This window comes from Apteryx rowi, unplaced genomic scaffold, assembly GCF_003343035.1.
Source record: "Apteryx rowi isolate R43461 unplaced genomic scaffold, aptRow1 scaffold_412, whole genome shotgun sequence".
Classification (NCBI taxonomy): domain Eukaryota; kingdom Metazoa; phylum Chordata; class Aves; order Apterygiformes; family Apterygidae; genus Apteryx; species Apteryx rowi.
The window spans coordinates 235,173-260,116 of NW_020450638.1; the positions used below are offsets into that span (position 1 = coordinate 235,173).

The following is a 24,944-nucleotide window of genomic DNA, read 5'->3' on the forward strand; positions in this document are numbered from 1 at the left end:
GCAGCCTGCGCTTCGAGTGACTTTAGCTGCCATGGGTTTACATTTCAGAATCTTTGGTTTGAGCTTTGTAATGTTATGCAAAAACACTTGGGCAAAATTGTTTTAAAGAGCATCCTAACATCATCCGTTTTCTTTGTTCATTTAATTTTTGCAGTATTACTTTATTCCATTTTTAAAAGAAAATCCTATTTTTTTCCTTGCCATAAAAGCCCAGAATTACTTCTCTCTCCTTCTAATATCTTACCTATTTATTAGTTCATAATGCCTACCAGCAGAGTAATTATGATACTGTGCAATGGAGATGCTAGAAATGACTGCATGTGATTGTGTGATTACTGCTCAAACAATATTCTAGCTTGAAATGCCTGAACTTGTCATTACTATTCTTGTAATACTTGGAAACGCCAAGGATAGATCTTGTTTGTACAATACATAAATAAAGCATTTGTTCTAGGTATTATGATTTGCCAGATACCTGAAATAAGAAAAGAGCAATAAAGGTGGACGTAAAAGCAGAATAGTGCAGAGCATGAATGCAGATGTCAAATAGCACTTTGAACATTACACTGATATTTAAAAGTTAAAAAAAAAAAAAAAAAAGGTGAGGGAGAAATTAGAGGGAATCCAACGCAAGATACAATTCACTTCTGTAGTGCAAAAGAGAATTTGAAATATCAACTTTAGTCACATTACGATTTTGATATGCTAACATACTGATGTGATGTTGTATCAGTCTGTTTTCACGTTAGTGTATGAAAAAATACTTTAAAATAATGTTAAGTTTTTAGAGTTAGGATTCAGTGATTGGCATGTAGTGAAATTAAGACTTTTTTTGGTCTTAAGTTAACAAAATATCCACTTCCCTATTTAACGAAATAGGGTGAAATAAGGAGGGAAAAAATAAATCGCACCCAGTTTTGTTTTTCTTTTGTTCATATTTATTCACTGTTCTGTAGAAGCTTTAAAATTTTGGCACAGAAGAAGAAGGTGTAGTTATGTGCTCAGACTTTTTAAAAAATAGATTGTCTACATTTAAGTTTGAATAACTTCTGAACGCAGCTGTGTATAGTCCTGTACAAACTGGATAAAAACAAATAATGTATTTAAGAGTTATCTGCTTCAGTCTGAGGAAGTGTTTTGAGTTCTATCAGATAATTTTCATCGTGTGACATTAAAATACATATTTCTGTTTTCCTCCTAAGGCTGTTCTTAATGCCTTTAATCTGCTGTTAGGCTTGCTTTTTCTAGGAATAAAGAAGTGATGTGTTTTATATTCGGAGGGCATTTATTTGTTATTTGAGTCTGTCTTAATATTTCAGAATCTCAGACTGTTTGGTTTTTGAGTTCTTAAAACCCCAAGCTATGTTAGTAGCAAGAGTTGACTTGTTATCCTCCCTCAGTTGTACCATTACAAATAAATTGCTAATGAACAAAACAACTTTCAGTTAGCATGTGTCTGTGCCAGGTAAATGTCCTTTTCTAAAGAGCAGTGTTATAGTAGCCTTCTGGAAGACATTGACAGGAAGGTAAATGGTTACATTTGAATTGAGTTGCACTGGAATCAGGAATCTAATTTTTGAACTTTTATGAAATCTAACAAAAACTTTTAGAAGCTACAAAGTCTGAACAAAAATGTTTATGAACCCTTTACTGATACATGACAAATAATGTGTTTTGGTTATAAGGTGCCTGGAATTGAAACCATCGTGATTAAGAAAGATGATAAAACTACAGAGCTTTTGTAACTTTCTTATTTAATCTTTCTTCTGTATGTGGTATGTACTATCCTCCACAAAATTAACTGAAAAATACAGTTTTTGTAATGATTTTCTCTATTAAGCAGCCCTTTTTTGCTGGTTAGTTTATAAATATTTATAACACTTTAAAGAACATTGTAAGCAGGATAGGAATCTTGGCTACACTGAACTCAATTACTGCCTTGGTATATTCCAGCCTTGGTATTGTCCAGCCATTTCCATCAGACCACAGTCAGTGACGAAGCTTCTCCACAGTGTGCATGTGCACACACTCTCTCTCTCATAGCTAGGCTTAATTTATTAATTGGAATTTATTTGAGCACAAAAATGCTTTCTCAGTGGCATTTAAAGATATGCCTTGGCTTCTCAGGGCTTGTTTCATTCTCTGCTCATTTTTCTCCTAATTTCTGGAACCTCAAAGCTTGTTTTGCAAGTCAGTGCACTTCAGTCTGCTTTCAGGGATTTTGTATTTACAGTTTCTCACAGGCTTTTTAAGTGCTTGGCTACTGCATCATACACTATGTGACCATGTGGCAAAACAGTGATAGTATAGCTAAATACATCCTTGGTCTTTTTGCAGTAGAGTGCTTTCTTGCAAATGGAACCCCAAACAATGAGAAAATCTGTTCTTGGTATCTAGAACACACACACACATGCGCGCACACACACACTACTGCCATAGCAGTTGAGACCTTTGCAGAAAAAATATGTAAACCCAATACCTGATGTAGTTAAGAGGTTTAAAAACTAGTTGAGTATGTTGGCATCCTTTACAGAAGAATATGCTTTCCTAGGGTATTGTTTTGCAAGCAGTTAGTAGTCCAGTAAGGCCACTTGCGAGTAAATGATATCTGCTTTGGTTTAGTGTGGCTAACAGGCTTGAGGTTAGGCTCATATATTAGTTTAGTGTTCAGACAGTCTGGAGTGATGCAAGAGTGAATTTTTATTACTTGCAAAGTAAGGTGCAGACATACTCTTATTTGTGCTTTGGTAAATCTATCCTCAACTCTGTTAAATTGTTAGGGAGAGCTCATGGGGAAAATAGGCAAGTATGTTCTGGATTGTATGATAAAGCAAAGGCTCTGTAGAAATGGCCAGAACTGGTAGTTCCAAGGTTCACCGAACTCCTAGCCAATGTGCAGCTATAGCTATCAGAATCTTCCATTCCCAGCCTCCTCCAAATTTCTTCTCTCATATTCTCAATGCTGAATTTTTCTGGTGTCTCTGAAGTTCTCTAGTCCTTAGTGTTAACAGATAAACTTTGCATTATGAAGCAAGAAGAAATCTTGGAGCATTTTTAGCATTAGGAGTTGTGCTTGTAGGTATTGGTGTCTTGACACATGATGTTTTGATTTGGCACAACCTACCTAATATTGTGAGGTGGTACCTCCAGACTGCTTTGACTAGAGAAATCCATTGACTCATATGTACATAGATGGAGAGTTAGGTTTTGAGGGCTTTTTTTATGAAAAGTATTTCCAGTGTAGAGGAACAATAGAAAATTAAAATACTACAGGCTTTAACAAAAGTTGTGCAACAAAGGAATTTCTGTCCCAGTGTTCCATAATGGTGGCTCTTGCTGACCCCAGCCAAAATACAGGAGGATAATGCTTTGGGTTCAGTGATGGAAAATATTTGGCTGATGTAAGATTGCTTTTTCAAGAGCCTTTATGGCTGCTATCCTTCATGCCCCGCCACAGGCACTGTTGATGCTTCCCTTTCTTTATGATAGTTATGCCTGTTCTCCAGATTCTGCAACTCAGTCTTGAGTTTTCCCATCTGGATTCATTGCCATCAGATTTACTGCTGAGTTGCTTAATCGTGAGAGTTCTGGAGGCTTTGCATTTAGGCACACTAAGAATCTACAGGGAGTTCACCTGTTATTCTTTTGCCGTTTTTTATTCCTTGTATTACGTTAGAGAAGTAAAAGCAAGAATTCCTCCTTTGACAAACAAAAATTCAAAATTAGAGCCAGTGTAGCACAGTGGGAAACAGAAGTGAGATGCCCATTATTAAAATGTAGAATTGAAGATTAGCAATAACTTAATTGCAATATAGTATTAATTAAATAGTCCAGAAGAATATCTCAATTAACTTTTGACTTTTGAGTTTATTTATGTATAATGGGACTCTGAATACTGCAAATTTAAAACCTAAACGTTTTCTTTTAAGTCCCCCTACTGTATCATCTACTGAATCAAGCTTGGTTGCTGAACTTCAAGAAAAGCTTCAAGAAGAAAAAATGAAGTTCTTGGAGCAACTTGAAGAGCAAGAGAAAAGAAAGAATGAAGAAATGCAAAACATTAGAACATCGCTAACTGCAGAACAGCAGGTAAAGCTTGATTCTTTTTATTACTTCTGCTCCCATAAGAATGATGTGCTGCTTTAAAGTTACGTGCTTTCTTTTGCTAAGTAACAGTTCTACTTACTGAATTTACATTATTATCTAGAGCTAGGGCATGATATGTTAGTAGAATCCAAGACTTATAAAAATCTTAAATCTGTGTGAACGGAGCAGTCTAATGATTTTTTTAGTGTTATTTTGTTGCTTTTACTTGTGTTGTTAAGCTAGTGCTAAAAACTTTTATTTGTTATTTTACTGAACTCCAAAAAGATCTTGGTTAAGTATAATTAGAGTTAGTGATTTGTATTTCTGGACAACACAAAACAAATTTGTTGAAATACTGAATTACTTGGAATGCTATTTAATGACTTTTAAACTTTATTAGCCTGGACAGATGGAGTTTGAGGTTCAAAGCAAATGTTCTATTTTATTTCTTTATAAACTTAGAGACTTCTTATGTACCCATCACTTAATCCAGTGTAATATGATTTGGTATCTAATAGTAATTATTATCTCTATCCACTCATTTCTTCCTTTCAAACCATCTTGAATCTCTGAGACTTCATAAATAAGAGTTCGGTTCCAAAACTAATTCCCTTCAAGTAACAGCTATTATCTACAGCTTTGCATTTAAACAGTAAGAAAGGCTTTTACTTCAGCTATAGTAAGGATAAAGAGGCAGTGTAATAATCAGTGATGTTGGTGGATGAACAATGTGAATTACTTGGCACAGAGAGCAGAAAACTGGACTGTCATAAAAAAATATATTTTTGTAAATCTTGGGCTGCAGACATATTTATACTGAGGTGGGCCTTACACAGTAAATCTTTTAGGAATGTTTTATATGTTATTAACTAACTTTTTTCTCATTGGAATCTGCCTTAGTATGTCATTTTTCTCATTATCTAATAATATTCTTGAATAGCAGCAGAGCATGGAAAGGAAGGTTCTGAGGTGTAAACAGCAATTTCCAATGAAACCTCCTATTTGTTTAAAAAATGTGTAGCAGTTTGTGCTGAAAACTGACTGGGCTGGCTCTGCTGATTTAATGTTTGGGGTATTTAACTTCCCCCTTGATGTAGTTTTTGCCTCAGTAGATGTAGAGGTGTTATTGATTCTCATAGTGAATTATGTTAGTTTTGTTATGTAGGCATTTACCAAAGTCTGCTCTGCAGTATGGAGATGTGTAGCCTGCCACAAAGTTTGCAATTTAAGATTGAGAGATGATAGGCATAGAGCATCTAAAACCAGTCAAGGTCATGACTGGCTCATAAAATTCACAAAAAAGTGAAATTGTAATTTAAAATACCTTTTTTTATAGATTTCTGTTAATTTTCATCTGTCTCTTCAGTTTGTCCCTTCAGCAGAAGCTTAGGGTTAAGTGGGATGAAGGCATAATGGTTAGCAGAGGGATTCAAAAAGCAGAAAGATGCATCAGAGTGCAGAAGAATATATTAGTCTCTGTTATGTTAAAAGTTACTCAGGCTAATTAGCTTGAATTCCTATATGATTTCTGTATTAATTGTTCAGCAAGAAATTAATGCATGATTTGAAATCTATTTCTAATTCAGATTCTAGTATATTATTCTACTGCATTAATAATGTTATTTTTTGTTTAATGTTACATACCTTGGTGCAGTGTGGGTGTGTTTTAATATTCATCTTTGTCCCAATATTAACAGTTTTTAGTATACTGCATGCAGTTCTGGTATGTTAACTGGAATGTGACCCATTGTGTTAAAACACTTTACCAGTAATGAATATTTTTAATGATGATTTCCTTATAACGGTATTACATGTGTGTATGGGAGAGGAGGGGTGAGGAGAAGGACAGCAGAGATTAAAAAAAAAAAAATACAGCTGTTACAGAGAATCCTCAAAACAAAGTATCCAGACCAGCTATCTCTTTACCAAAGTAGTATGTAAACTAGTTTACTTCCTTCTGTATTATTACAGTTTAGGAAACTGAAATGTGTAATAACTTGTACATTTCTCTTTCTACTGATGTGTTTTGTATTCCATTTATACTACACATTTCTTGTTTCGATAATACTTCTTTTTGTTTTCAGACAAATTTTAACACTGTTCTGGCAAGAGAAAAAATGAAAAAAGAAAACATAATAAATGATCTTAGTGACAGATTAAAATCACTAACACAACAGCAAGAAAAAGATAAGGGTAAGCAAAGTTCTGAAAATGTCCTGTTAGAAAAGATACTATTTCATTTACTTTGAGCTGTTCTTGATCCTTGACGCTGCTTTTTTTTTAATATATATATTTGCTCTTTTCATAGATTTGATTGAAACACTTTCTGAAGATCGAGCTCATTTACTTGAGGAGAAGAAGAAACTTGAAGAAGAAGTTAACAAGCTGAGAAGTAGTAATTTTACTCCTTCACCCTACCTAACAGCAACTTCAGAAGCTTGTGGAGCTTGTGCGCCTGATATTCCCACCGACACAGATAGATTAGTTTCTGACCTTGCAGCTGAAGGGAGGATGGACTCCACAATGGAAACCAGCATGATGGCCGTGCAGTAAGTATGGGACATTGCGGTAAAAATACAGAAAGCATACTCTAATTCTTTAGATATATATACTGTTGAATGTTTTAAAATACAAATGAGATGAGTATGTTTAATACTCCTTATCCCTCTGTTCTTGCTAAAAATATTCTTTTAAATGCATATGTACAATTACAGTGCCAAAGTCACTGGGAATGCATTCTGGTGACTTAGAAGCAGCTGTAGTTAGAGGTGACTCTTGGTCCCGCAATTATAAGATGAAAACATAAACCTAAGTATATGAAATGTAAATTGAGTGGGAGAAGAGCAATTGTAATAGCCTAGGATAAGCTAGTTGTTGCATGTTATTGGCATATCTCTTTAACAGTGGCTAACTCATATTTAAAAGAAAAAAAGTAGACATATAGTCTTTGCTTTTCTGTGTACACGATTGCTGTAGATGCTAAAAATGAGATGATGAATGGGAAGGGGCAATAGTTATGCTTGACAGGAATTAAGATGAATCCTCTGGATTCAAAACAAACATGGAACTGAGACAGATTAAGTAGCCTTGATGAATTGGTGTTTTTTTCTCATTGGAGAGAGAGAGTAGGTGTTCATCATCCTTTTATTTATATAACCTCTCTGAATCAGCACTGTCAGTCACGAGGTACTTAATAAGACTTATTAGAAAACAGTAATGGGTCTAGGACAGAAGACCTCTGCAATGGAAACCCTTATATGAGGGAAACACCCAGTGCAAGCAAGCAACACAACCTTCATAACTAAACTTTTCACTTAAAATTGGTTCTTTGGGGACTCTAGTATGTGTTTGGATCTGGTGGATAATCTGGATATGCAACGGATTTAAATGTTAGCATTATGCAGGTATCACACTTTTCTAACTATTGATCGCCTTTTTTCACTGAGGTACATGGCAGGGGCTAGTTTGTAGATAGTCTGAAGCTAAGCTTGAAATACAGAAGTGATGCTAGAGAGCAAAGGGACCTGCTGCAGCTTTGTCACAGTCACTCACTTCACTCTGTTCTGTATTTTGGATACCCTACAGTAGCAGTGTGCATGGGTGTTGGCAGGTAATGCCTTGCACAGTAAACTGTGACACTCCATATAATGCTAATAGCGATCTGATCTCAGTTACATCACTGTGAGCATATATGCTTGGATTTGAACTCTTCTGAAGTTAAAATAATTTTGACTGGTACACAGCTGTAGGGTGTTTGTTCTCAGCAAACCAACCTACTATAGGCATGTTTTCTGCCCTTTTTTTTTTTCTTTACCTGTTGACTTCCATGGAAATGTAAGTTAAGTTCAGAGCCTTGATTCTTGCTTTAGATGTACCTAATACTAATACTGAAAAGCTGCCTGGCTAGTAAAGTCTCCAACACTCCAAGAGAAGGGATTATTATCCTGTGAAAATTCTAATTTTTTTTTGTTTTCTGTTCTCTTAACAAATATACAATGTTATGCTTCAAAATTTCATACTAAAATGAGCACGTTCTGTTACATGAGCTTTCTGAGTAGAGTAAGAAAGTGTATGTGATACACATGCATTAAAGTAGGATTTGTTACTCCTAGAAGACACTTGGCTATTATCCTGCTCAGTGCAGTAGGAGAATCCATTCAGAATAGATTACAGGCAGCGAATTCAGAAAATAAATAGTTGAGTTTTGTCCAAGGCATTTCAACTGGGATGTTTTTGCTCTAGAGAAACCAGAGAAACTAGAAAAAATTTAAAATCCTTAGTATGCATATGTTTCTGCTGTGGTAGCCTAAGAAAATTGCAATAGTCAACATTTAGTTATTTTTAATAATTTGTGAGAGCTGTTCTTTATGCTAATATTTTCAGCCTTTTGGGAGCATCTCTTGCATTTCTTTAATTTCCTTATGTTAGGTGTTCTTGTTTTAAGACCCTCTTCTATCATAGTACGTAAGGAAATTTTGAGTTTGAACTGCAAGATGTTTCTAAATACTAGTAACTATATGAAATGTTTTATTTTATGCTTTTATATACTTGCAGTAGTTTTCTGGTAGTTTTTAAAAAGTAAATTATAACTGCTTTGTCAGATTTCCTTTCCTCACTTAATCCCCCCTAGAGCTTTAAGACTTTCTAATTCATCTGATAACTTCATGAATACTGTAGGCTGGGTCATATTATCCTGAATGAACAGCAAGCCCACTTTGTTCTAGTTACTTCAGTGCAGTGAAACACTTTGGGGAAGACAGATCTTGTAATCTTACTTAGAAGAAGAAAAAAGAGAGAGAGGGGGAAAAAAAGAGTTCATATGCTCTTATTTCCCTCTTATATCTGAGACTTCTTAAAATAGCTGTCTAATTTAGGATTCAGAACTGGCAGTCCTGTACAGTGTAACATTTCTGTTAGTTTGAATGAAAGAGACTTAGAATCCCAGATTAACTCCGTTACACCTCTCATACGGTTAAAGGGGACTTTAGCTTCATGAGAACACTTATATGAAGAAATTGGCTGCATCTTTGAATGACCCACCCCAATACCACATGCAAATTTTTATTGTGTGCTGAAAGGAAAAAAGAATAACTGACTGTAGACTCCTGGTTGCTATGCCTTTACCTAGAATCTTCTTGGAAGATGATTAAGCAATTTAAGCCTGTGCATTTTCTCACAAAAACAAATGCAGAGGTGTTAGATATTCTTAGTCACTTTAATCAATGCCCTTCACAACTGATGCTACCTAACCCAGGATAATTTATCCAGTACGCTGAATACCTTTATGGAAGCAAGGATGAAACAAAACAATCTCCACTCACCAAGCGGAACTTGCACTGATAATCAATAAAGCACTGAAATACCCTATCATTAGAAGGAAGGTTATTTCCTGCAGTAATCATTCTCATCTTGGACCCTCAAGGGAAGCTTACAAAAAGTAAACTTTTTAGTTCACAGGCTTGTCTTCTAAATTTTGACTCTGTAGTAAAAATTGGGTAGTAAATAGGCAGATTGCTTTATTACAGGTTTCTTTTGACATCTTCCTGTTACATGAGAGCTAATCAGCCTTTTAACCGAAGTGAAGGAATGATTAGCATGGTTTAATTATAATCAGTTAGTTCTACTTTGCATTTGTTTGGATTTATAGTATGTCTCGTCAGACTCGATGAATGGACTGAGTCCAAAAATTTGTCCATTTTTTCCAACCATAGCAAGTCGGACTACAAAATATATTACTTCTTCCCTATTAACCTGCCTTTCAGAATAGAATTTAATTGTTTTAGAAATTACTCTGTGTTCTTAGGAATTTCTAATCAGGGTAGTGTTAGCATTATCTTACCATGCCCCAGCTCTCAGTCTATCTCAAAGATATATGGAGACAATTAATAAGGCAGTATTCACATTGGTCTCTCTGGCAGAGAGTCCCAGGACACAAAGCATTTAAATGACAAAGATTAGGAAAATAAAATGTTGTAGAGATGAACTGCAGTATCTGGAGTTAGCTGCTAAAGGATTTGGAGCYGTGTTTTTCATCCTAATGTTTTGAAAATTTTGCAAAATATGTAGAAATGGCCCTTTGTAACTTCATGAACTATTTATCAATGTCTGAAAATTGACTGACCTCTTCCAACAAAGGAACTCTGGTAAAAAGTGGTTCTGCCGGAAAAGTCCATGCTGATCGAGGTATCTTTCTGTACTGTTTTCTCCCCACCACCCTGCCCCCAAAATTTTCCTGATCATAATGCCTTTCCTTAGCCAATATATAATAGAATGGGTTCCAAAGTACTCTGTGAGCTCTTTTTTTACAATGAAGCTCCCTATCATGCTAGCAAATGCATGGCATTCATCTGTGTGTGAATGAGAGGGGGGGAAAAATTTTTGGATGTGAAGAATTAATTTTTAACCTATCCATGTTGTTCTTTGTCTTTTAGTGAAAATGTCCATATGTCTGAAGAAAAACAGCGGATAATGTTGTTAGAAAGAGTGAGTAGTTTATCTGTGAGATTAAGCATTGTGATTAAGTACTTAAAAAGGTGTGGGTGGGTGTAGTGTTGTGGTCAGTTGTTATGTACTCTGGTGCAGTTTAGTATCTGCAAGACTTATTCCAAATAATGCTTTTTTGTTCTTCTCAACTATTCAAGTCATTCAAAATAATTATTAATACACTGTATTTATACTGGACCTAGGTTAAAGCCCATTTATGCTTTATTTTGTATTTATATAGTCTTTGGTATGAATAAGTCAGGTCTAATATATCTTCTTAGTAGTGACAGGTCATTGATCCATGGGAATTTCTGTAGCAAAAAAAGAAAAAAAAGATTGAAATAAGTTGTTTTTGTTTTTTTCGTTTACTTTTCAAATCAAGGCATCTGAACTAATTGGATAGGAATTAAGATTGAGTTACCCGTTTCTTTTGCAGATGGGTAATTTCCGCTCTTAGGCTGTTACTAGTTAGATTGTTTTAGTTCTGGCTGGGATGCATTATCTTGACAGTACTGCTTCTGTAAAAAAAATAAAATAAAGTAAATGTACTATTATGAATGTTCTTAAAATTGCAAGTTCCTTTGAAGTTATTGCTCTTCTCCTACTTATTAAGATTAATGTGCGGAATAGAATTGTATGTTTACACATACACCTCCCCATGCATACCTTAATTTAATTTTTGCCTGTATTTTGTGCACTTGTATTTTGAGCACAGCTTTCAATGTGCATTCAGAGTAAAGGCTAGACTAATCCTCAGCAGATACACTGAACTCTTTCAGATTCTAGTCATTTTTAGCGGTCCAGTCATACTTCCCTCAGTGTCGGGCTCCATTCCGGTTGCCTTTTCCTTACTTCTTCAGATTGAGCTTAAAAAGGGATTTCAGTCTTTAGGTTTTAGTTTTCTAGGATCAGTAAGTCTAAAGTCTGTGATCAGGAGGAGAACACTGAATGTTGTCTGTTAAAACGCRTCATTGTATGATGTAAGTGACTGGATGTTTCTGACGAAGAACACTTCCATGTTTTGTTTTGTCATCTGTTTGCCAAAGGTTTGTGAGGAATAATAGCTAGAAGCTATAAAACAGTAATATCTTAAATTGCTGCTGCTAGTTTACCAATGGATAGGTTTTTTTCCCAGTTAGGGAAGGATGAGTATGGAGATAAGTGTGGTTTAGCAGTGGGCTTAGCAGCACTGTGGTAGTTGCTGGACTTCTAACTTTGTGTGTATCTTTGTTCAGAAGATGTTTTGATATTGTTTTAGAACTTTGAACACTATAGTAAATATGTATATTGTATAAGTAGTCAGTGTGGCTCTGGTCATATCAAAACATTTATTTAAATGTTTATACTGAAAAGGTATTAATTGGTTAATCAGATAACATGATTTTCTTTCAGACTTTGCAGTTGAAAGAAGAAGAAAATAAGAGATTAAATCAAAGATTGGTAGGTGTTTGTGCAATGCATATTTTGAGTCTTTTTTTTAAAAAAATTAAAGCTTACAAATGTTAAATTTATTAAAATGATAAAATGGCTTTTGCTAGCTTTAAAAAATATTCCAGATGTTAAGGCAAGTGAGAGGAAAAAGTGGTAAATAGATGTAATCTGATAACCTTTAAGAGGGTATATCAACTTAATAGTTTTCCCATGAAAAAGATTCGTAGGACTGGAGGGAAACACAACTTTTCTTTTGAAAAGAACACAGACCTATCCAGACTTACAAAAGTAAAGTTAATTCAAATGGATCTATGCTTTTCAACAGAAGTAAATTGAAGGCCAGCTTACAAGAATGCAAATGCCTGTACATTAAGCATTATTAGGAGTATTAGCAATAATTTAGGGGTTATTTTTAGAAAACAGTTTCTGATGGTAGTGTTTAAGAGGATTCTCTTAATTTTTCAAAATATGGACGTGAATGTATGCATTAGAATCTTGTGAAGAAATGAGAAAACTTAGAGCTTGTCATGTGGTGTTCAAGGTGAAGCATACATGTAAGTCAGCTTCAACCTATATGCAAACTTCTGAGAAGACTTCAGGTTAGGGCAGAGAAACTGCCCTGCAGTTTTATTTTACACAAAAACATACTTGACATTGAGAGCAGGTGTCTCTGTCACGCTTCTCGTATAAAATGCTTTTTAACTGACAGGCCAAAAATCAAGCTATGCTAAGAAAGCATTTCCAACAGTCAGAGACCCTCCCACCTGCATCTGCCATTTCTGGGAGGTGTGAAACATTAATACTGCTTAGCAACTGAAAATACTGACAATCATTTTAAACTTTTTATATTAAATACTCAAGCTATATCTGTATATGTAGATATATATAGCTAGATAGATATAGATACATACACATGTATACATGTGCACTATATATGCTCTTAGCCTCTCTTATCTACATGAGAGGCTAAGAGAGCTGGGATTGTTTAGCCTGAAGGAAGAGAAGAATCGGGGGTGGGGGGGAGCGGTGTCTTATGCACATTGATAAATATCTGATGGGAGGGTGTAAAGAAGATGGAGCCAGAATCTTCAGTGGTGCCCAGTGACAGGACAAGAGGCAATGGGCACAAATTAAAACACAGGAAACTTCATCCTTTTACTCTTTAAAAAACTTTTATAAAACCTTTTTTTTTTTTTTTTTTTTTTTTTAAACCAAGGTGGTGGTTGAATAGTGGAACAGGTTGCTCAGAAAAGTTGTGGAGTCTCCATCCTTGCAGTTATTCAAAATCTGATTGGACATGGTCCTGCACAATCTGCTGTAGCTGACCCTGATGGAGCAGAGGGGTTAGACTAGATATCTCCAGAGGTGCCTTGCTAGCAGGTCTCAATCTTAAGCTGAAAAAAATTACTATGTGTGCGGAAAGTGGACATTTCCTTTGACAGTTTGCTTGGACTGTTCATGGAGATCTTGTTTTCTTTAAGTGGACAGATGATATGTAGGAATTGGGGTAGGAACTGATATCTGTGTAGTTACAGGTTATGTTTAGTAGCAAAAGTGTTTGATAAGTTTCTCCAGTTCTGTAGCAGTTGCCATTTTTCTGTCTGGGTTAGGTTTGGAACTTACTATATAACTTACTCCCCTTAAATATACAGGTATGAAATTGTTATTTTTTTCAAACTCTTTCTATTCCACATAAAAACCTGTCCATAACAACCCAGCTAATGTAGAGCATGAGAAAAGATTGCAGAGCTTGTAAAATATGTTTTTAAACATGAGGATTCATTTATTCAAAAGGCTAATAAACAGAAGGTATTTCAGCATAGCTTTTAAAAGAAAAATCAAAGACACTGGACAGTCTGCCAAACCTCTCTGTAGGTTTCCTCTGTTAAACTTTGGATCTCTGTTACCTAAGAGTAAAACCAAATTGAAGAATACCTGATGTTGTGCAAGACAAATGCGAAATTCTTATTGTTAGTGATTTATACCAAACCACGTAAGAGAAATCAGCAACCCATTGGTGTCTAAACCAATTCAAAATTGGTTCCTAAAAGGGTATAAAAATAGGATATTTTTTCAATTCCTTGCCTGTAAATTGGTCATTTCATGATGTTTGACAGTATTAGAACCCTCCTTCCTTTCAGCTGTTTGTAGAATTTTCCTCTTATTTCTAAAGCTAGACTTCTGAAACACTTTTGCTGAGAAAAGTTTCAAGTAATCTTCCTTTGCTCCCAACCTTTTAAGAGGTAACTGTCTTACGGATATTCAGCTTTAAGACAGTGGAGTATATTTTAGTTCTCTTCCAAAATTAGAACAGAAGTTGAAGAAAAATTTCTGTCTTTCACAAGGAAACTGGCAACTTGTCCTCTGAATGTCTCTGTAACCAACAACAGCAAAATTGAAAATCAGTTATTATTTCTTTCCTCTTCCTCCTCCTTTCCCCCAGCCCTTCCCAATATGCTTCTAAAACTGAAGTGGATTTGAACATTTAAATATATTTTCTGTACATCAACACTTAAATATATTAAATATATTTATTTGTATCCAGCTACTTAAAATAAGAAACCCAGAACACCTGTTTTGCATAATTAAAAAAAATAATCTTTTAAGGCCATTAGGTTTTGCAACAAAATTTGTGGGTTACTTCTGAAAGCAGTAAAAGATTAAAAAAAAAAAAAAATGTGTGTGGGGGAACTCCTTTTAATACCAGGAATGCTGATACAGGAGTTTTTTATTTTATATGAAATATTGAAAAGGAAACTTTTTTGTTTAAAGGCTATGAGAAATATCTTCTGTCTAGATTTCTAAACTTTTGCAAAACTGTAAATAGAAATATGGTTAACTGCCTAATTTGTTCTGTTCTGTTTCTTGAAGTTAAAAATTTCTGAAAAATACAGAAATCAAGCTAGTTTGTATTTAATTTAAATTTAAAACTTATTCTAGTTTTTAAAAGTGCAAGAAAAACTTTGGTTTTAATGTCTGAAGATAACTGTCAAACATTTTTGACAACGGTCTAAGGAAATTGTATGTACTTGATAGCATCCATGTTAGCTGTGTCTGTTCCAAGAAAAAAAAGTACAATGCGAATGAGTCAGACATGTCGTCTTTAACAAAAAAAATTGATCTGAAGTTGGACTGCATAAAGAAAACCGATTGCTGAAAATGTCATTAAAAGTCAAGAGCTTCTGTTGTGCTTTATTCAGTTTGGACTCATTTTCTTAAAGTGAAGACTAGTTTGAAGAAGTGATAAAAAAGGAGCCATGACTGGGCTTCAGCTCACATTAAGACAGGCTGATACTGTTTTCTAACCAAAAAGACTAACCATAGGAAATATGCTATAGTTAACAATATTTGAGTTATAGCTGAAAAATCATGTACTAAACTTGAAGTACAAATAATCTTGATTTGACTAGCCTGTATAAATGGTCCAAGAAGTGGGAACCTATAGAAAACTGCCACATCTTTATTCAGAGTTTCTACAGGGTAATAGTAAATTGTGTTCTGTAGGGAAGTTATCAAAGGGTAGCCAAGTATATAGGTTTACATCGGTCAGCTTCTCTATCAACTCATCTGTTTGTGTGTTATGTAGTCTTTTGTAAATACAAAGTAGCTTTATCCATTTTCATTTCTTAATATCACACTTACCACAGAAAGCGTATGCACATGTGTATTCTTTCCAGTGAAGCTAATATATTGTAAATTTGCAGCTAGCAAAAGTTCGTTCATGTGCCAGTATTAGGGGAATTCAGTCAGATTTAAACGCAAGTATCACATATATTTGAGAGAAAAAATATGTGCAAAAACTTACATAATTAAGCCTTTGTTTGCTCTTAGTGAATTTGACTCAAGTTTTGTTCCAGGGAGTCCTGCTCTGTCTATTACAGTAAATTTAAGATTGTGTGACAGTCCGCAGTAAAACTGAGAGACCATATTGAGTTCAACAGCCAACAGTTTAAGTGTAATAAACATGTTTTAATATTGTAATTCTCGTATGTCAATGGCTTCTGTGTTAGAATGCATAGCTATATCATGGAGTCTTGTGTATGCTCTGAACAAATACTCAGTGACGCTGATCTGGAAAGCACTTCTCATTGTTACATAATGAGGGAGAAATCACTTACATGATACCCTTCATAATCAAATGTAGTTATTAAAATATATTGAAGCTACAGAACAGGATAACAGAAAGGTATGCTGTTTTCTTGGGTAAATATAGGATCTGCAAGAATAGACAGGGTTTGAAACCAAGAATGATTTATCTAAAACATATTGTTACCTACAGTATACACTTCATAGCTTGCCAGTATTTTATAGATTTTTCTTTTTTGTTGTTTTTAGATGTCCCAAAGCATGTCATCAGTATCCTCAAGACATTCTGAAAAAATAGCAATCAGAGAGTAAGTACACTTTAACTTTCATATAAACAGATGATTCTGCCCTCAGTAGTATGTAGTTAAAGAATGTCCCAATTCTGTTGTTTTACTGTATGAAATCTATAAATCATCTCTAGTTTACCTGTCAGTTATTGAACCATCCCAGTTGAGCATAAATCCAATTTTATAAACATTAATTAAAGAAAAAAACCCAACAACCTATGTAGGCCTTTCTTATGTCAGTGGCTTTCCTAAATTTTGTGCCTTAACAGAGCCTTTCTTTACACTGTTCATAAGGATAATACCCCATGATATTGCTCCCAGTGTTTATTTTCCATTTACTTTTTGTTTATCTGTTACCTTTCCAAAATCATATTAAGAAAAAACAGAAGGAATGTTGTTCACCCCGAACGTGTTTAGTGCTCCATTGTATTCCAGTAGAAGTTGAAGCTTTCTGAAGTCTTCAAAATTTTTGGCTTACCTTGAGAGAATGAAAGTAAATTAATTATTCTATTCTGTTTACTCGAACAAATACTCATGCAAAATAGGAACAGCTGTCTGTAGTTTCCTTAAGTCAGATACCTATAAAAGAATGGCGTGGTTGTTTATATAGTGATTGTTAACTGAGTAATAGCAAAAATGCTTTTGGAAAGAAAAACAATTAATGTTTTCTGAATTACAATAATTGCATTTTTATTGTAACAAGAACAGTATGTGCAGAATCAGCTTTTTCTGTGAGCAGGTGAATATTATGGCAGATCTAATAGTCTTTGGGAGAAAAATGAAAAAGAATTCACCTGTCCAAAAGATGTCTTTATCTGAGTCAGTATAGTCTGCCTTCATAATCAGTAAAGGGCAAAAAGCTTGGTGTGTTGTTTATTTAATCGGAAAGTGAACTTTAAAGGAAATGAACTAAATTTCTCTAGATTTGCATATTTACCCCTGACTGCATATCTGCAGTCTCCTTTTTTTAAAAATGTGTTTTCCTCTTCCTTTGCCACTCCCCCACACATACGTGCGCATACGCACACATGCACAGACTGTGTGTGTTTTAGAGCCCTCTCACGACCTGATGTTTGATTTGTGGTTATTTTGGACTTTGTTTTATTCACGGGTAAACAGATTACTTCAAACACATTTGTGCCTTGAAACAGAAGTTGGAGGCAGAAAAAGGTCTTTGAATTCTGCTACTGAATCTTGGCATAAGAACTTTGTGACTTGCTGTCCTGGTATCACGAAAAAAGGAGAGATTTCTGAAATTTTTTATACAGAGTCACCACAGTGTTTCCTTTGCTTTTGGCCCTTTGATCAAAGTTCAGTTGAATGCTTGGTCCCTTCTTTGTCCTGTATGCTTAAAATTTTAAGACTGAATGCCTATATAAATGCTTTGAAATTTGTGTGGTCAAATGAACTTCAGTTTAAATCATCAAAAGCATACTTATACACTGTTACAGCAATCATTATCATAAATATTAGTGAATATAAATTAACTTAAAATTGAAACCTTAGTATATTGTTAGGTATTTCTGTTTGTTTATCTTTTAAAGCAAGACTATCAGTTCTTTTGAAAAAATAATTTGAGCTATAGGATTGAGAAGAAGCATGTTAAAAACATACTTTTTAAAAGGTAGAATTTTTTTTGTTGACTTCAGAAAATATAAAATGTATACAAGTTGACATAATTAGAAATGTCTATGTTACTGTACAGCCGAGTCTCAGCCTGTGCAATACTTGAAAAAACATATAGTATAATTAATGTAGTGTTAAACTTCTGTGCTTTTTTAGCTAATTTCCTTGATTTCTTCAGTTTTCAGGTTGGCGATTTGGTTCTCATCATCTTGGATGAAAGGCATGACAACTATGTATTATTTACTGTTAGTCCAACCTTATATTTCTTGCACTCAGAATCTCTTGCTGCACTGGATCTCAAACCAGGTGAGTGTGGTAAGTGTCAGATTACTTTGAATTATTACATCTTCATACAAATAATACTCTTAAATTTCTAACGCTTAGTAAGTGATTTTATAAATAAATATGTGGTAGATACGATAAGCAATAATACATATAGCAAAAACTGCAGAAGAGTTTACATAGAAATTTCCGGAATAGCTATTTGTTTTGATACTTTTCAAGGCAGTCAAAACTTTATATAAATAGTAATATCTTGTAAAAATAGGAAGAAAAATATGCATCTAGAAATTAAGCTGTTTAAAGAAGTCATTTTTGTACACAGTGTACATTAACGTGTGTATCTGTGCATGCATGTGTCTGTCTCTACGTATATATGTATACACAGTTCATGTAGCCTTCCTGTTGAGCCATTCCTCCCCTTTGATGTAGTCAAAGTTCAGAAACATTTTAAGCAAGAATTTTAGGGGAAATAGTTAGAAAGTATCTGTAAACAATTAAGAATTGAGAACTTACAAAACCCAAAATTGCATACTCAGAATGGCAAGGCTTTTACCTTATATATGTAAACCAACAGTAAGAAAAACAGAAGACAGCTTTGAAACAGTAACTAAATAATTGACTAAATTTTATCAGTCATATTTTCCGGAGCTGTGTACGCAATACTCCAATGCCATAGAGTTAAGACTGTTATGTTTATATCTTAGGTAGGAGTTCTTCCCATATGCTTCACAGAGCACATACAGCACAGATTCTTCAGCAATCTCAGAATTCAGTTAGAGCTTAGTGCTCTTTTGGAGACTATATAGTTATTTTAAAATTATTGGTATCATTCATTATACCTGAATAAATCTATGACAAGGTTTGCTGATTGACAGTAAGTTCTGTTGGCAGCTTCTGATATGCAACAGCGTATGGAAACTTTTACTGGTAAGAAATGAAAATTCATACAGTAATTCCTTTTGGTGTGTGTCCTAAGAAACATTTCTGCAACAAAAATCTTGAGTATAGGGGAAATACAGATTTTGCAAAAAATACACTAGAAGCGAGACATTCATTTAAAGTTATTTAAGCAGTTATTTCATTAAGCATGTATTTGAGTCCAAAACATTAAATATTTCTGCTTATTTTTTTCTCATTTCAAAAGGATAATACTTCAGTTTAACTAAGCTATTTTTTTCATCTAAAATAATCATAAATATGCTGTCTCTTTAGCTTCAGGTGCATCTAGGAGACCTTGGGTGCTAGGAAAAGTGATGGAAAAGGAATATTGCCAGGCAAAAAAGGTAAGGAAATAGGAGTGGAAGAAATATGATCTGATAAAATTAAGAGAAAATCAGATTTAATGTTTGTAAGAATTGTGAAAAGTATACTCTCTATATTATGAGTGAGGGTACTTGGGGATGAAAGTTTTCCCAGGTTCTGCTATTCCTGCTCTGTTTGCTGCTCAGTGAATAGCAAGAGAAGAGAAACTAGGGAAAAGAGCAAGTGAGCAGTGGCTTGGATGGGTCTGTCAATACTACCAAGTAAACCTGTCTGCCCCTTCTTCCTGTGTGACAAACCTTTCCTCTCCCTTTCTCTCCAGATACTAGTGAACATTTCTGATAACCCTCTGCAATCATATTTCAATGACCTGTATCCTGCATTCCTAAAGTTCCCTTCAGTTCCTAGTAAGGTTTTGGTAGCCTTAAATGTCAGAATTTTAAGGAGTCTGAGGAAATGATGAGGCATCAGTGGGGGCCCAGAGGTGGTAATATTTTAATAGGAGGAGGTGCAGAGGAACCTTGCTGGACTCCATATCCAGATTTGAAAAATGCAAAGGATGGGAATCAGTTCCTGCTCAAAAATATAAAAATGAAAGTAGAGGAATAACCCTACATTTCTAATTTTTTGTGTGTTTGTTTTTAGGCACAAAACAGATTTAAAGTTCCTTTGGGTACAAAATTCTACAGAGTGAAAGCAGTACCATGGAACAAGAAAGTATAACACAACAAAATCTTGGTTCATTCTGTCTCCATTCTTTTTTGGCTTGTCCTTCAGTGCTCATTCATCGCTCCAAGTACCAGGCCATCTTTTTATACTGAGGTCACGTGACAATATACTTCACTGATGTACTGCTTTTACTTTTTAACAGGTCACATTTTAGAAACAAGAATTTCATCAAAATCTCTGGCCCTAACTGTTCCAATTTTTTACCCAGATAACTTTAGGAGTGTGGACCAAATGAGTTCATTTTCTCAAAGGGCAACCACGTGCAACATGGCTTATTAGCCATGTTAATTGCCTGTTAAATATACATTAGCTTGTATTTAGATGTTAAATGTTAGTTACCATTATTACCAGCATATGTCCTTTTGTGAAATCATTATCAAAGTACTTGCACTCTTTAACAGATTCTTTATATGTGTAAAATTCATCAACTATTTAAAGAGGATTGTTCATTGCATGCAGATAATCATATAATTTTTCTTCAACATGAGTTTGCCTCAGTAGATGAATAAAAATAACTACTGCAACTTGTTTCATTACATGAAAATGCTCCCTAATGTTTAAAAAAACCCTTGTAATTTGATAGACTGATCTTGAAAATCAGTCACAGTTAGATCTGCAATCTTCAAAAGCACTTTCGATGGATTGATCACACAGATTCTGAAGGGAAGACACCTGTGCAGTTTGACGTGAAGCACTTGATCTTCCCAGCAAAACAGAAATCTTGTATTAATCTGTTTAGAAAAATCATATTGATGAAATCGTATTTCATGGTTGAGTTTCAGGAAAAAACTCATTGTACATTAACCATACAAGAGTCATTTAAGTAACAAATTATTGTAATTGTAAAAGACATGTAGAATTTTAAAACAATAAAGATTTGAAACTGTATGTGTTTGAAGCATCTGTGTGCCTTTTAGATATTAATTTTCTGTAATATACAGTAAATCTGTTACAGCTTTTCTCTGACTACTCCTGTAAAATTTCATTACATAGAAATGACTATTTTCTCCAGGAGGTATTAATGTTCTGTAACATTCAGGAATTACAAGAATTACCTTGTAACAATAAAAAAGGATTTAAGTAGGCAGAAATGAATTTTGTCAGCTAATTAAACTGACAAGAGACACTTTTCAAACTAATTGTACTGACTATAATTCAAGAATGTAATCTATTCAGTTTTCTTTTCTGTTACAATATAAAAATATGTACCCTAAGCGTGTAACCAGTGGGAAAGTGAAATTCTGGTTTCAACAATGAACTTATGCCTAGTACTCCCTCCATAGAATTGTTCAACTGTGATTTATCTTCAGAAAGTGGAGAGTGGAGGAGGAGAAGAGAAAGAAGTGATACATGAAAATCTCAGTGCTTCTGCTGGTATGTTGCAAATAATATACCTTCAGACTACCTGATCTACTTGAATACTCAGAAACTCCTGTGTATGCTTTATTTAAAATGTCGTGACATAACAATTTTAAGTTCAGATATTTTTTTTTTTTAATTATGAGAGATGTGGGCTTGGAATTGTATCTTTGATAAACTAAAATAAATCTGACAGTTCAATTCTGGAAAATAGAATGTCATTTCATCAGGGCAGAGTCCTACTTGATTATTAGATTTGCTAGTAGATGTGCTGACTTTTTAAAAATTATTCACCAAAAAATCTTCCTGAAGAAAAAGGCACAATATTATCATAGCTTAGTACTGTCAAGTATATAAATAGCATATGAATCTACAGAGGAAAAAAAAAAATCATGATACAGCATTTTTTATCACTGACTTTTTGGTTTTCAACCAAATAGGAATTCAGATCTGAAATATTGACTCAGTCTCATTCATTTGGTCAGTTGAGACACAAGTAGTTTAAGGACATGCAAACATAGCACGATTCATTCCTCCTAATATGCAGAGTGTTCAGTAGCCTGGATATCTTTTTACTCCACTGACAAAACTTTTTCCACACTTGGATAATCTCCCTACTGCTCTGAATATTAATCTTTCAGGGACTAATTATCTCCCATAGCCACCAGGCCTGGCCAAGTTGCAGAGCCGCAGAGCTCTTCCATTTCTGGGAGGACTCCTTCACTAGCAGCAATGGATCTGCATAGCAACGTGTCATCTGGCACTACAGCATAAGACTTCACTCTACTGAATAGCTTATTTCTAGGATAAGTAAAGGGTCCTCCTGAATTTTCTTCACAGAGGAAAGGGTATGTTTTTAGAGTTCTTCCAGGTTGGATAAAACTGCAGACTCAATTATGGCCCTACAGAAACGTGTACCCACTGAGAGACTGTGGGTGTACTCCTTTCAGGGCACACACAAATTAAATGGTTTTCAGGTACTCTAACCTCATTAAGCACTGAGGTATGTGTCTTGCTATTCGTTATGGATTACACTGGGAAGGTCATTGCAGGCTCTGGGATGGTCCTCCTGACAGCTTCACTGCTGCTGCCATGACAGAAATGAATTGGTGAGGTGAGTGCGGAACTCTATGCTTAGACATGGACAAGTTAGGAATTCTTATCTTTCTGCCTTTGAAAAATCTGAGCTGTCATTTGAAATCAGTCTAAGGTTGTTGATGGACAGATAAAAAGTATATTTAAGTTTATATGTGGACAGTGGCGGGAATGATACCTGGCACTGTGAAAGTTGATTTCCTTCTGATTTCTGTCTTAAAACAGATGAAAACATGACTGACATCTATATAACTCAGAAGCACACGAGCAATATATGCATGTGAACTGGTAAAGCACCTAAAGTACTGTAATGCAAACCACAAGGGGAGAAAAAGTCCTTTTCTGATGATATCTGCCACTTAAAAGAATACCAGGATGTATCTGTTATTGTTACATGACCATACTTTCAGAATATAAATAACCAGCAATGGCTTTGGTTTTTAGGAATATTTGTCATCTGCTTCATTTTATAATCTTTATGTGTATTCAAAATGGAAATTCTGTCAAACAAACTCCTAACATATTCAGTAATGATTCTGAACAGTCATTGAAAAAAATGTAGTTTACATACTTTTTGCATGTCACAGCCTTACTAGTTCTTGAAACTATGCTTGTTATGTACCACCTATGTGTTTCATCTTGCTCTGTAGTAATAAAACTTTGTATATAGCTCTATAATTTGGATAAGCAGCATATGCAGAAGGGGATGGGAGGATAGATCTGAGATTGTGTGTGTGTGTGTGTGTACGTGTGTGTGTGAAGCTGTGTGTTTTAAGCTTACCAAAAATCCCTGTTGTGCTACTGCTAATGTGTGTTTTATTCAGGAAGCCTGGCTTTAGGAACAGTATCTATATTTTTGAAGCACGAAAAGGAACTTGAGTGGAGGACGACATTGACTGAAAGCAAACTTTATCCTGTGTACCCAACAGAAAAATGTTGTGACAACTTTAAAGGGCCTTTTCAGTGTTCTTGGTAAGCTATATCCATTGGAATCCTCTGAGAAGTATATAGGTTTCTGCACAACTCTGCTGCCGTAGGTCTCGAGTTAGGAGCTCATTCTGTTAGAGTTCAGTTGTGGTTCATTTGAATCTTAAGATGGCTTGTGAGTAGGACCAGTGAAGTACAAGTACCTCAGACATATTTCCCTAAATATAGTTGTTGTTAAATGTGTCTCATAGCAGGACAGAGAAGTCTGTTTTCCACTTGGAAAAATTCTTTGCCTTTTTACAGTGCAACTTTTCTCCTTGCAACTTTTCTCTTTGTTACCTGATAGTCCACCCTTTCTTGTTTGTGGAGTTTTAACTAGGGTTGGCTATAAAAAGTTATAGCAGAAGTGGAATAGTACTTCATAGTGCTTATTTATTCCTATAGGTTTTCAAATAATAAGTTATAATGCTGGTAATTCTTTCTTCTTAGTGCCCAATTAATAATTTTGGAAAAAGTCTATTCACCACACAAGAACTATTGCTTTTCAAGGCAGATTTGGCTATTAAACTTCACTGAGATATTTCAGTGCTGCATTTGAAGGTCACTGATGTTTTTATGTCACTTTACAAGCCATTCTGCAGTCCTAAAGCAATGATGATAAGTTATAAATGATGAACAGTTGTTTCCTTTAGCTCTCATTGTAATTAGTTCATCCATATTAACAACATCCACATTTAATACTGTAGAGTACTGCAAAGTCTAGCCCCAGTATTCCAATTACATACTGGCTAAGAATTCAGTTTAGTAGTGTCAGAATTATAGTGACTTTTTTTGCTGAAATCTTGAGGTTACATCCACCAGGCATACATATATATATTTTTTCCTTTGTTATGAAGCCTGGGTTGGAATTGATGAATACAATTCTGAGGAATTTTTAAATTTTCTACTCTTTCTCTGAAAAAAAAAATTATCTTAGATAAATGCTAGCTTTTAACATACTTTCATTATGAAATGCTTTTTTGAATTATAAATAAAAAATTTGACTGGCTGCAAAACCAGTATTATGTCTATGTCTATTCCCAGCAAACATTTAATTTTCATTGTTATGTATGCAGATTAATTCCATTTCATAGTTGTAAAGAAAGTTCCTGGCAGTGAATTTGTGGTGAATCACTGCACTACTAAATAGTTGGTCCACATTTTTGTCTTAATCCTGTGAAACCGATTGTGGGTGTCAGCCTTGTTTTTCTTTCCCTAACTTTTGCTTGTTGAACTAAAGTGTGCCTTTTGCCA

The 24,944-nt window shown here is 34.6% G+C and overlaps 1 protein-coding gene across 7 annotated transcripts in view; it reads left to right on the top strand.

Moving 5' to 3' along the window:
- RB1CC1 (RB1 inducible coiled-coil 1) overlaps positions 1-21,830 on the top strand; it is a 73,678-nt gene extending 51,848 nt beyond the window's left edge. For 2 of the 7 annotated variants that reach the window (XM_026075837.1, XM_026075840.1), the window contains 9 exons: positions 3,930-4,089; positions 6,171-6,279; positions 6,395-6,635; positions 10,518-10,569; positions 11,962-12,009; positions 16,336-16,394; positions 18,178-18,314; positions 19,494-19,564; positions 20,187-21,830. In XM_026075837.1, the coding sequence (XP_025931622.1) occupies positions 3,930-4,089; positions 6,171-6,279; positions 6,395-6,635; positions 10,518-10,569; positions 11,962-12,009; positions 16,336-16,394; positions 18,178-18,314; positions 19,494-19,564; positions 20,187-20,264 (955 nt within the window). In that variant the 3' untranslated portion in view covers positions 20,265-21,830. Of the gene's footprint in view, positions 1-1,685; positions 1,776-3,929; positions 4,090-6,170; positions 6,280-6,394; positions 6,636-10,152; positions 10,461-10,517; positions 10,570-11,961; positions 12,010-16,335; positions 16,395-18,177; positions 18,315-19,493; positions 19,565-20,186 lie in introns of those variants that run through there. The other 5 variants (XM_026075838.1, XM_026075839.1, XM_026075841.1 and 2 more) reach the window with 5 other exon arrangements.
- The last annotated feature ends 3,114 nt before the right edge of the window (positions 21,831-24,944 follow it).